The sequence below is a fragment of the Rissa tridactyla genome, chromosome 18 (genome assembly GCF_028500815.1).
Source record: "Rissa tridactyla isolate bRisTri1 chromosome 18, bRisTri1.patW.cur.20221130, whole genome shotgun sequence".
Lineage (NCBI taxonomy): Eukaryota > Metazoa > Chordata > Aves > Charadriiformes > Laridae > Rissa > Rissa tridactyla.
Genome location: NC_071483.1, coordinates 2,831,956 through 2,844,327, shown reverse-complemented (window position 1 = coordinate 2,844,327; position 12,372 = coordinate 2,831,956). Strand labels below are relative to the sequence as shown.

Below are 12,372 nucleotides of genomic sequence, written 5' to 3'. Positions count from 1 at the left end.
GTTGCGTCTCCCTGTTCGCGCCTCTGCAGAGAGCTCAGGTGTGAGGTGGTGCAGCAGCACCGCTGTGTTCCTACAGCTGGTGGTTTTGGTGGGCTGAGGACTTCTAGTGCCTATAATATAATGGCCTGTAGGTGGGGAGGCTTGTGGTGGTGATATTTATACCGGGCGGTGTGTTTCTGCTGGGGTGGCTGGTTCTTGCTCACGGCAGCTCTGGAGCCGTAACAGCCCTTTGTGTTCTTTCCCCAGTGGGAAGAAATCAGTGGGGTGGATGAGAACTACAAGCCGATACGCACGTACCAGGTCTGCAACGTCATGGAGCCAAACCAGAACAACTGGCTGCAGACGGGCTGGATTGCCAGGCGCGATGGCCAGAGGATCTTCATCGAGCTGAAGTTCACCCTGCGGGACTGCAACAGCATCCCCGGCGTGATGGGCACCTGCAAGGAGACTTTCAACCTGTACTACGTCGAGTCTGACTCCGACCTGGGCCGCAGCGTTCATGAGAGCAAGCACACCAAGATCGACACCATTGCTGCGGATGAGAGCTTCACGCAGGGGGACCTGGGTGAGCGTAAGATGAAGCTGAACACGGAGCTGAGGGAGATTGGGCACCTGAGCAAGAGAGGCTTCCACCTGGGCTTCCAGGACGTGGGCGCCTGCGTGGCGCTGGTCTCTGTGCGGGTCTATTACAAGAAGTGCCTGGCCACCGTGCAGAACCTGGCCGTGTTTCCCGACACGGTGGCGGAGACAGCCTTCGCGACTTTGGTGGAAGTTAAGGGCACTTGCGTGGCTCATGCCGAAGTGGATGTGGATAACCCCCCCCGGATGCACTGCAGCGCGGAGGGCGAGTGGCTGGTCCCCATAGGGAAGTGCGCGTGTGGTCCCGGCTTCGAGGAGAAGGACGGGGGATGCAGAGGTAACGGTGGCCGTCGGTGTCCTCTGGCAGCTTTTGTCTGTGTCAGTCCGCGTTGCTGCCAGACTGCTCCAGCCTGCCTGGTGCCTGGGCACAGCTCAGACGAGTGGAATTTTCTTTTGTCAGCAACATTATTTTTCAGTTGATTGCAGCTCCCCAGCTACAGCCTTATTTTGAAGGGTGGCAATTGGGAAAATGGGGCGCGTTGCTGGTAGCCGCTCTGCAGCATGGTCTTGGCTGGGTGGAAGTGCCAAAGCTCTGAATACCGTCAGGCATTTCCTACGGCTTTATCTGTAACTATAAAATTACTCTAGAACATTAATATCCCCATTGTCGTGCTTCAGACACAACTTAATAATTCGGTGACTTTACGGCTCACAAGGTTACGTTTAATGATAGCTGTAAAAATGGATATAACCTCTACCTTAGCAGGTGTCCCTCTGATGAACCTGGCGCTGTGACCACTCCGATCTCACTTTCAAAGGCAGGCGAGGGCCAGGCATGGGATCAGCCCTGAGAGTGCGGGATACGGGATGCCGCGCTCCTCCTCGCGGAGTGCGTGAGTCTTTTCAGATTTCGGTTGTGCCCACTGTGCCGCCTTCCTCCGACATGTGGGAAGCCTTTCCCGGCGCTCCGGGTAGTGCCTATTCACTTGGTGCCCTCCTTAGGAAGGCCTTATTAAAACTATCGGATTGAAATCTCAGTGCTGTTCACTGCTTCAGTGGCTGCGTGGCAGCTCGCCATGCTTTCCCCATCTGTTTGGAGCGGGAATTTACATAGCGAGTCCCAGAAGGCTTTTGCTAATGTTTCAGGTTTCTCTGTGTTGAGTTTAAATAATTCATATTCTCGGAGGAAAAATATTTGAAGTAATTTAATGGACATAATTAAGTTTTTCCCCCCTCTCACAGAAAGCAGGTCATTAGTCACTCTCTGTGGAGCAGCGTCTGATGTCTGGTCAAATATCAGAAAATAGTTTTTAAGGGTTGAAAGTTTTTGGGTTTTTTCTTTTTAGAGCCCTGCATTAGCATAGCACTAAGTGAATAACTTTAAAAGATTTCTGATGAAAGCATCCAGGGCTGCAGAAATTCTTCAACAAGGACAAAAGCCCTTGGGCTGGAGGCAGGTAAATACGGTGGGAGTTTGGAGATGTTGAAATGGGCAGGTGATGGCGCAGCGAACCTGGCTCCGCCGCGGTGGCTTTGGAGGGCTCAGCGGGTGCGAGTCCGCTGGGTCCTCCTTGGCCGTGAAACTCCTTGGCCGCGGTCGCTGTTGAAGCTCTCGAGGTCGTGGGAGGCTGGACCCTGCGTTGGTTGAAGGAGCTTTGGGGAGCAGGGACGGCCCAGGGGCCGACCCCCCGTCCTGTGCCGGGCTGGCCAGCAGCTTTCCAGGCTGTCCCGGGTGCTGCTGCCCAGCTCCTGCTCCTCTCCCTTATCCTTCCATCTTTTCTGAGGACTTGCTGGCACATGGCCGGGAGATGTGGGTCTTCTCTGCAGGAAGGACGAGCTTTATTTCCCGCTGAACTGATGAAGCTGTTGGAACTCCATCACAAAGCTAGCATCCCCGTAACCGCGATTTAAGTGCTGAAATCATCCTGGCCGCTGAGAGAATGTTTGTATCCTCACACTGAAATTAGGAGAGACGAAAAAAAGACTAATAGGATTTACGGCACCGCTAATTACCGCTGCGAGAAAGCCTGAGCCTTTTCCCTGTCCGTCCCTCTCCATCGCACCGCTTCTCCGAAGGAGCCCAGCGCGGCTGACGGCTTCCAGGGGCTTGTACGTTTCTGATGAATCATTTCAGTGGTCGTTGAGACGCAGCCATCTCTAAGGGCGGAACCGGCAGCTCTAGCAATCTGTTTAACATCTACTCTCAAATAAGAGGAGAGGTTCTGTCACTGTAAATACATTTAGGCTGTGTTTCTTGTGTCGTATATATCTATAGCCAGATGCTGGTCTGCGCTTACTCTGATCTTAAAACCCATTTCCAGCAGATGCACAGCAGGCGAGTGAGAAGTCCCGTTGCCCTGTGGATGATCACCTGTCCATCCCTATTTTGTTTTCTCAGCACTGGTGTCTTCTTACCCGTTAATTTTACCAGGCGTGAGCTGTGTCCCCTTCATGCCGCTTACTATTTATTTGGGGCGTTGCAATGGCTTTTTGTGCGAATGAATCCGTGATGCAGGGGATCTGCCTGACATTTGCTGTAAAGTTGTCTCTTTCTGCTTCGTCTTTTCCATTCAATCCCTTGTAATATCTGCAAGGAGAATTTCAACAAAGCCCAAGGTTAATATTTACCAGCCAGATTTGCTGCAAATGAGACAACTTCAACCAGACGTTGAATTAATATGATGGAGACCAGCTTCCAAAAATAGCTGTCAGCCACTCTTCTTTGACAGAAACGTAAATTTGTGCTGTAGTGAAGTTTCCTTCTCAATTTATTTCCCTCCCGAGCGTCGGGAGCCGGCTCTGGGTGGCCGTTGTGTGGGGAGATGCCCCATGCCCGGCTCCCACACCATGTGCCTCCGGTGGGTGATGCTCTAATTAGCAGAATGGAGCCCTTGTCTGCGCAGGGTGATGCTGCCGGAGCCAGGTTTAGGAAGGAAATCGTTTCTAGTGCTCTGCCAGGATTTTTAAATGATGTTTGAATTGGATGCGGCCAGGATGGGTTTGATGCCTCCAGGCTGTGGGGCCCAGCCTGGCGCGGGTGCTGAGGCCGGTCCCAGCCCAGCGCTGCTGTTTGATGGCCCAGAGCACGTACGTGTATTTCTCTTCCAAGCAGCCAGCACTGCCGCTTGTCAGGGAAGGAAAACCTCTCCTGAGAAGCTGCATTGGTGAGTGGCTGTTTGTGGCAGCCCGTGGGCATGAGGAGCAGCCGCTGATCACAGAATGATGGAATCACAGAATGGCCGGGGTTGGAAGGGACCTCTGGAGATCATCTGTCCCACCCCCTGCCAGAGCAGGGTCACCCAGAGCAGGTGGCACAGGAACGCCTCCAGGCGGGGTTGGGATGTCTCCAGAGATGGAGACTCCCCCACCTCTCTGGGCAGCCTGTGCCAGGGCTCTGCCACCCTCACAGCAAAGAAGTTCCTCCTCGTGTTGAGGTGGAACTTCCCATGGTCAAGTTTGTGCCCGTTACCCCTTGTCCTGTCCCCGGGCACCGCTGAGAAGAGCCTGGCCCCATCCTCCTGACACCCCCCCTTTCAGTATTTGGCAGCATTGATGAGATCCCCCCTCAGTCGTCTTTTTTCCAGCCTGAAAAGAGCCAGATCCCTCAGCCTTTCTTCATCAGAGAGGTGTTCCAGTCCCCTCAGCATCTTGGCAGCCCTTTGCTGTCCCCTCTCCAGCAGTTCCCTGTCCTTCTTGACCCGGGGAGCCCAGAACTGGACCCAGCACTCCAGATGTGGCCTCCCCAGGGCAGAGCAGAGGGGGAGGGTGACCTCCCTCCACCTGCTGGCCACACTCCTCGTGATGCCCCCCAGGAAGCCATTGGCCTTCTTGGCCACAAGGGCCCATCGCTGGCTCATGGTCATCCCGTTGTCCCCCAGGACTCCCAGGTCTCTTTCCACAGCGCTGCTCTCCAGCAGGTCAGCCCCAACCTGTCCTGGTGTGGGGGGTTATTCCCCCCCAGGTGCACTGATGTCCACAGTGATGTTTGAAAAGGGGATTCAAAGTAGTTCCCCCTTTTCTGCATTACTGAACGGATTTTTGAGCAGCGTGTGGGATTCAACATGCCATGGACGGGGCACAGGAAGGTTTACCATGTCTCACTTAGGGAGAAAGTAACTCATTCTTTTGTACCTTTGCCTCTAAAGCGTGTTGGTCTTCTGGGCTCTCATGAAAGAAAACTTCAAGGCTAGAGAGGGGAAAGGTGCTGCTGTTGTGGGATTTTCCCTTTTCCCAACCCCTTCCTATACATTTGTGCTAAATCAGTGCGAGCTGCGAGGCTCGGCTGGGCGGATTTGTGCCCTGGGTCGGATATTCCTGTACGTTTTTCTTGCACAGAACCTCTCCGCCGCTCTGCTTGTTTGCTGAGGTGGAAACGGGGCTTTACGAGGGCTGGAGGTGACTTTCCCCACAGAGCCTTTCCCGGGAGCCTGTGCCTCTGTCACCGGGGTTCTCCTCCGGCCGAGGGGGACCGTCTTCATCTGTGGTGGCTTCATCCCTGGCGGTGTCTGCGTGGAGGACTTCAGGGGCTCCGTGAGGCGAGCTGGCACGGCTGCTGTTCTCGAAACGTGGGGATAAGATGAAAGGCACAAGTCAGCGCTAATTAGAAGAAAGCAGCCTTTGCTAATGGTAACTGCTAGCGATACGCGACGTAACGCATGCTTGACACTCTGCAGGAGGCAAGAAATGGCTTCTCTGATCTGCTGTGGGGTTTGCCAGCGGCCTGCTGAAAAAAGAAGGGCACCAGACTGCAAGTCCGCTCTGCTCGTCAGGCTGGGGTGTGTTATTAATGGCTGTAATTGCCCGATGAATCTAACGCCGTGTGTAGTATAATTACACTTTATGGCAGCTTATAATTGTTGCTGTTAATGAGGAGACAGGATTTGTGACAGCACAGCTTTGATTCTGTTGTGGCCCTTCGTTGTTGCTGTTTTCCTGACCCGTTTGCAGCCTCACCCCCCCTGTAATTCCGTTCGGAGCTGTGCCCGTGCCCAGGCAGCGGCCGGGCTGCTCCTTCTCTTCTGCCGGCCGTGGCTGGGGCTCCAGGGGGCTGCAGGTCTCCCTGGACCGGCTCTGGGATGGTTATGCCACCCTCAAATCCCTCCAGCGGCGCCTCTGCCACCTGCCCGGGCAGGCTGCACTAGCGCCTTGCTCTCCTCGTGTCTAACACGAATCGCCTTTGCAGTTGCTTAAGCTTATAACTTCTTGTCCTCGCGCCAGCGAGCGGCGAGAACGCTCCTCACGCGGCGGATTGTGCCGTGCTACAGATAGCTCAGGAAAGTCAATACTATCTTTCCTGCGCTTGGCTTCTTGAGTAGTAGGGGAGCAAACAGATAAGCAAAGCCTTTGGGAAGATCATCCTGCCTGTTGTGGGTGGTAGGTTTGCGGACGAAACAGCAGCTGTAAATACTATGAAAGAGAGTGGTTTCTTCATTGCCACCAGCCAGTACTTGGACATAAACTTGGTCAATGTTTTGAGCAAATGTAAAAGGAAGTTTTTCTGGGAAGAAAAGAGGTTTTGGATTAAGTCCTCGATTTTTATTTTTCCAAAGGGAAGTGCTACAACAGAGAAAGTGCTTGCTTTTTCAAAAACCAGTCTTTCCATTTGTCTCCTGTTGTACCTCCCCTTTTAGTGCTTGCCTTTTTGCTGCTGAGCATCCCAAGCTGAGTGCAGGGAGAGGGAGCGCTCTGGTCTTGAACCTCTTTTACGCTCGTCCGTTGAGACTGCCATGATGAGCGCCTTTGGCTACTGGTACTTGTCTCTCCCCTTCCTTGGGAGGGGGAAACGCAACCGTTCGGTCCCTGTGTCGTCCATGGGGAGGCAAGCAGCGTTCCCGCATCCCCGAGGCTGAGGCTCGGCTCCGGGCGCTGGCAGCTCCTGCCTGGGCTGTGCCTGGAGCATCCTCCTGCCCGCACCGTGCTGCCAGACGGGGCTGGTCCCTCCTTCCCTGACGGTGCCTTTCCTTCTGCCAGTCAATTGCAGACTTTGACTTTACAAGAAGAAAAAAAAAGTCCCAGAGCAGTGGCCTGGCCCTGAGAGCTCCTGCCACCATCTTTCTCTTAATGACAGCAAGCTGTGAGCGAGGCGTGTGTCCTTGTAAGTCTCAAGGGCTGTCGGAGCCTGGCGCGTCAGCCGCTCTGCTGCGGCTCGGCAGGACAGGGAAGAGCGAGGCCTTACCCAGCCCGAGTGCCTCCTGTTCTTCTGGGAACCGGCCGCTTCGTTTGCTTGGTGGCAGAGGAGGAGGAATCGAAGCATCTGGAGACCATATAGGCTGGAGACTTCCCGAGCAGGCTGTCTCCTTCGGGAAGATGTTTTTGGAGAGCGAGTGCCCGTGTGCTCTGCATGGCCAGGGCTTGCTCTTGCTGAGCAAACGTTTGGGGCAGGAGTGGGCGGTGGCGTTGGTAAGATGCTTCCCCGTGCATTGCATGTGTCCCATCAAGGCATCATGTCACTACAGTGCCCTTAGATGGGAAATAAATAGTTCAACTGAAAGTTAGAGAAATTTAGAGTAATAAATTACACTATTTTGTAATTTAGCACAAAGATACTTCCTGAAGCCTAAGGTCTGCTTTTCCATTTAAATACAGATAAGATGGATCCAAATGTACAGTGCTTGGGGCTTTTGATTTGTTTCATCTTTTATACATTAGCTTACAAACCTGTATGTGCTTCTGGAGTTTATTTTATCTTCTGACTGATGCTTGAGTATTATGCAGAATAAGTTTATTTTTTTCTCCTGGGATTCGGTAAGTTGCACGAAGCGCCAGGTTTTACTTTCATCACCGACGGAGCCATCGGCATCCCGCAGACAGACGCTGCGCTCGGGGGCCGGTGCTGACCGCGGGTTTTAGCAGCACTTGTCAGGGCAGGAGCCAGGCACAGCGTGGCTGCGCTGGGTGGCACTGGGGTGGGAAAGGGGGCTGGGGGGGTAAATCTGTGCCTGTCACTGAAGGAATAAGCACTGAGGAAATGTCTGCTTAGAATCATAGACTGTGTTGGGTTGGAAGGGCCCTCTAAAGGCCATCTCGTCCAACCCCCTGCAGTCAGCAGGGACATCTGTAACTAGATCAGGTTGCTCAGAGCCTCATCCAGCCTGGCCTTGAATGTCTCCAGGGATGGGGCCTCCACCCCCTCTCTGGGCAACCTGGGCCAGTGTCTCACCATCCTCAGTGTACAGAACTTTGTCCTGCTTCAGTTCCCTTTCTGAATTATGGTTTAGCTTTCTCCTCCTGGGTCTTGTGTTCTAGCAGAACGTGGCTGGAGCGCCTTTGTGACCTGGGCAAAGTGACAGTTTGAGGACGTGGAGAGCTTTGTCCTGAATGAACTTGGAGTATGTGCATCCGTCAGCCCATTAGCAGCCTCCTTGGTAGCCGTAATGCCGTATGGAGGATGCTGCTTTCCATCAGTCACGCTTATGAAACACCCATGTAAAATATGCTTTCTCTTCAGTCTCTTTTTGGAGTAATGATCAAGCTTGGAGATATTTATTATTCGGGATTGCATATTATATTGCTGTTTTACAGTGTGTCTGAAATAATTATGGCTATGGAAATTGTGGCAGAGCCAGACACAAATTACTCTCTGACACTTAATTTTAGAGGAAACTACTCAGAAAATTACAAGCATCACCATTCGTTTGCAGAATTCTTGTCAGGCTTAAGGGTATAGATACCTGGCTGCTAGATGGACGTGCTGGTTATTCTGCTGAAACACAGGGGGAAATGCGTCTCGCCCACGGCTAAGGGAGTCTGTGCACTAGAAAGCCCTTGGCAGGAGCAGGGTGCGTGTGGGATGCAGGTCACTCAGTCCTTCGCGGGGGATCGTTTGGTAGATGCATCAGGGAACTGGAAGAGACACCAGTAAATTGCCGTTGGCTCAGGGGATGTGCCTACGTTAGTGTGTCCTTGAGGAACATGCCCGCATAAATAGCGATGAGGTTCCGTTCAGTACTGCCGTAGCGCTGAATTCAAGCAAATGCATTCTTTTAGATATCTCAAGACTGTCTTACGAAATATCCTTGGGTGTTTAATTCTCTTCTGGACTAAATCACTGAATTTAATTTCAGCTATTAAGAGCTCATTGTTGGCGATGCACAAAGATCTAGCCTCTGGACATAGGTTTTCATTTCAGCGCTCTTCAAATTATTTAACAAGGGCAGAAATTACAGAGTAGCATTGTCCTAAAGGTTTCAGAGAGGCCGGGAACGTGTTGGACTGTAGGCTGCCGAAAAGTATTATTGAAAACCACTTATTAAAAAAAAAAAAACCAAAAAAAAAAAAACTTTGTGGAAGACAAGCTGCCTTTGAATTCTCTTGAGTGGCGCAGCCTGAAATACCCGTGCTGGCAGGCCGGGTACCGAGGTAAGAGGAGCTGGAGACCCGATCCCGTGCCAGTATTGATCGCTCCCTCGCGCTGACGCTGTCCCTCTTGCACAGGCATGGAGATTGGACACGATTTCTTTCCCTTCCTCACAGTGGGGCTCTGTAGCGTCATCGCTCTCCGCCTGCAAGGTATTGATTACAGTTTTTGCAATAAGACAAGGCAAGATTGCAAACCCAGCATGTAAGGGGAGGACAGGAGCCTCTCTATTTCCCGAGGACATTTGTTGACAAGGCTCTTTCACCGGCTCAATACGCCCCTGAAACCGTATTCTGTCGGTGTGTTTTGCAGAAGGTGCCCTGTCTGGATTTGGGCAACTTGTCCTTGTCTGCGGGCGCTCGCTGACAGCCGTCCTTCTGGGGTACCCGCTCCCCCGATCCTTCCTTTCCCCTGGGGGCCGGCTGCCCTCTCCCTCCTGCCGAGCACCTCTCCTCTTAAGCGTTGGTGAAGAGTTTGGAATGCAATAACCGGTGACTTGGTAATGGAATTAAGTTGGATGGAGGCTGGATGTGCCAGCCTGGTCCGGGGAGGGGGCAGCGGTAGCAATAGCTCCTGCAAGAGATGCGTTGAGAACCACTGCGTATTTTATACGACCGATGGTAACGGCGAGTTTGCGGAGACAGGAGAAATGGCGTGTGCCGTTGCCTGGCGGGCTGTGTCGTGGGGTGCTGGCGGCGTGTTTCCCCTAGCTGCTGCCTTTCCTCAATAGCGTTTTTATGAATGCCTGCTTCAGCAGAGAAAATTAACACAAGTTAAAAGAAGATGAACTTTGTCAAATGCAATTTCATGAAAAAAAATGGAAAGGAATTGATTTTGGAAGACGACCGAGTTGTAGTGTTAATTATAAATGACTGTATAGGCGTTTTGAGTGAAACTGCAGGCGTTATTGATTCATGCAGGCATGCGCGTGGCTCTTCTGCTGTCTGCAGGAGTTCAGCAACACGAAGAAGTTCAATAGTGCTAACGCAGGCAGTGTCCTTCGTGGTTTTTTTTTTTCTTTCTTCGAAGATATCTGCAAGGTTTGTGGGTCAACAAGCTTACCTGAGACAGTTTGGTAAGGGGGGGTGGGAGAAAAAGGCAGAACCCATCCAAAGCATTAGGACTAAATGCTGAGGAGGGTGTAAACAAACCAACAAACTCCAATATGATGAAAATGACACCAGACAGCAAGGAGGGGTAAGCGTGGAGCTCGCCGCTGAGACAGCGAACGCCCTCCACAGCCAGTGAGGGGTTTATCCCGCTCGCGTGTGGAGGAGCCGACCCACGGCCGTGGTCTTTGCCAGGCACTGGTATGGGCACGCTAGCACAGAGCTCCCTTCCCTTTCCCCTTCCCTTTCCCCTTCCCTTTCCCCTTCCCTTTCCCCTTCCCTTTCCCCTTCCCTTTCCCCTTCCCTTTCCCCTTCCCTTTCCCCTTCCCTTTCCCCTTCCCTTTCCCCAACATCCGCATTAGGAAGTGGTATCTCTCGTGCATGGTGTGGGTCGGGGGCCCAGGTGCAAGAGTTGCGTTGGTCCATATCCACATCCAGGTCCAGGAGGGGAAGGGGGGCCGTGACTGAAGGTGAGAGGAGGCTGTGCCGGGGTCTGTCACTGCTTTTGTGTGGGTGGGCTGAGAAGCGCAGACCCGGAGCAGCATCTTAAAATGGTCCTTAAAACGGTCCTTAAAATGGTCCTCCTGAACCGCACCCTGGGGGGGATCCTCAGGCCAGTCCTTCCCTGTCCGCGGCGCAGCGTGACTGGGCAGGGGGGGACGGGAACACGTGCAAACACTCATGTTTTTTCCAGCTGTGGAGATGTGCAGAAAGTATGTTTGATGGGGTTTGCCTGATTTTTGTGTTAACATTAACGTGAAGTTGTCTGGGTTAAGTAGCTTTATTCCTAAATCCATGTTATGAAGCCATTTCAGCCTGGTATTTAATCTTCCATCTGTGCTTCTTCTCGTAATATTTTATGCTAAGCTTCAGTATTTACTTAGGTCTCGGCCCCTCCCTCTCTGTGAAATGATGAACACTTTTTAATTAGCAGAGACACGTTAAGCTGCAGGAAATGGATTTTTGGTTTTACTGGACCCTGCGATGTGTCTGGGTTGGTGTTGGTGAATGCTTCTATACTGATGCTCGCATTTGTCTGCTGGAACCCGGGGCATAACTTACAAAAGGTTCTGCAGCTGATGCACCTAGGTTGTGCGCAGCCGCCGGACGCTCGCACAGCCACAGCGACACGGCCCCAGGCGCGCAGTCCCCGCCACGGGTGCCAGAGGGAGGGGGAAATTTCCTTTAAACTTGCCAAGTTACAGCATTGCACCTTCGCGGGCTCCCCCGGGCTGTCTGCTCTTCTAAAGATGACCGTCTTTACCCTGGGAGGCGAGTTGCTGCCGCCGCGGTTCCAGCAGCGCGGTGCCGCTGGGCTCTGCTCTCAGGGTTGCGTGTGAAGCTGCGGGGAGGGGATGCGCTATGGACAGATGCTTTGCGTTGAGCTTAACAAGGGAGAACTCTAGCAAGAGCTGCGCCTCTCCAAGAGGTGGCTGGAGTAGGTCTCAATCATAGAATCATAGACTGTGTTGGGTTGGAAGGGCCCTCTAAAGGCCATCTCGTCCAACCCCCTGCAGTCAGCAGGGACATCTGTAACTAGATCAGGTTGCTCAGAGCCTCATCCAGCCTGGCCTTGAATGTCTCCAGGGATGGGGCCTCCACCCCCTCCCTGGGCAACCTGGGCCAGTGTCTCACCACCCTCAGTGTACAGAACTTCTTCCTCATGTCTGATCTGAACCTGCCCTGCTCTAGATTAAACCATTGCCCCTCGTCCTGTCGCTGCGTGCCCTTGCAAACAGCCCCTCCCCAGCTTTCCTGGAGCCCCTCTAGGGACTGGAAGGGGCTGGAAGGTCTCCCTGGAGCCTTCTCTTCTCCAGGCTGAACCCCCCCAGCTCTCTCAGCCTGTCCCCACAGCAGAGGGGCTCCAGCCCTTTGAACATCTTTGTGGCCCTCCTTGTGGGCCATGTCCTTCTTGCGCTGCGGGCGCCAGAGCTGGACACGGTATTCCAGGTGGGGTCTCAGGAGAGCAGAGTAGAAGGGGATCTCTCTTTGGTCTTATTTGGTTCTCTTATTATCTCAGTCTTTGGTCTTATTTGGTTAAAAGCCCATTTCTTTCTCGGTGTGTGTGTGCAAGCCAACATGCAGAGCCTTTGCAGAGGAAAGCTGGGAGTCCCTAAGGGTCAGCTTCTGCCTTTGGTTGTGCAGTCCTTGCGCTGGGTGGACCTCCAGAGACCCGAGCCCTCTTCGTGGTCCTGCTTGTCTTGTGTGACTTTGTGCAAATCACACGCTGGCTCTGTCCCAGTTTCCTGCTTGTCAGTGTGGTTAACGTTTCCATACGTCAAAAAGAAAACAAAGGTTAACTTAATTGTTCGAGATACCCATCACTGC

The 12,372-nt window shown here is 52.9% G+C and overlaps 1 protein-coding gene across 5 annotated transcripts in view; it reads left to right on the top strand.

Annotated features, from left to right (window-relative positions):
* The window catches only part of EPHA10 (EPH receptor A10), a 38,397-nt gene that overhangs the window by 2,311 nt on the left and 23,714 nt on the right, over positions 1 to 12,372 (top strand). For 4 of the 5 annotated variants that reach the window (XM_054223612.1, XM_054223613.1, XM_054223609.1 and 1 more), the window contains exon 1: positions 298 to 916. In XM_054223612.1, coding sequence (XP_054079587.1) covers positions 313 to 916 — 604 coding nt within the window. In that variant the 5' untranslated portion in view covers positions 298 to 312. Of the gene's footprint in view, positions 1 to 246; positions 917 to 12,372 lie in introns of those variants that run through there. The other variant, XM_054223608.1, reaches the window with a different exon arrangement.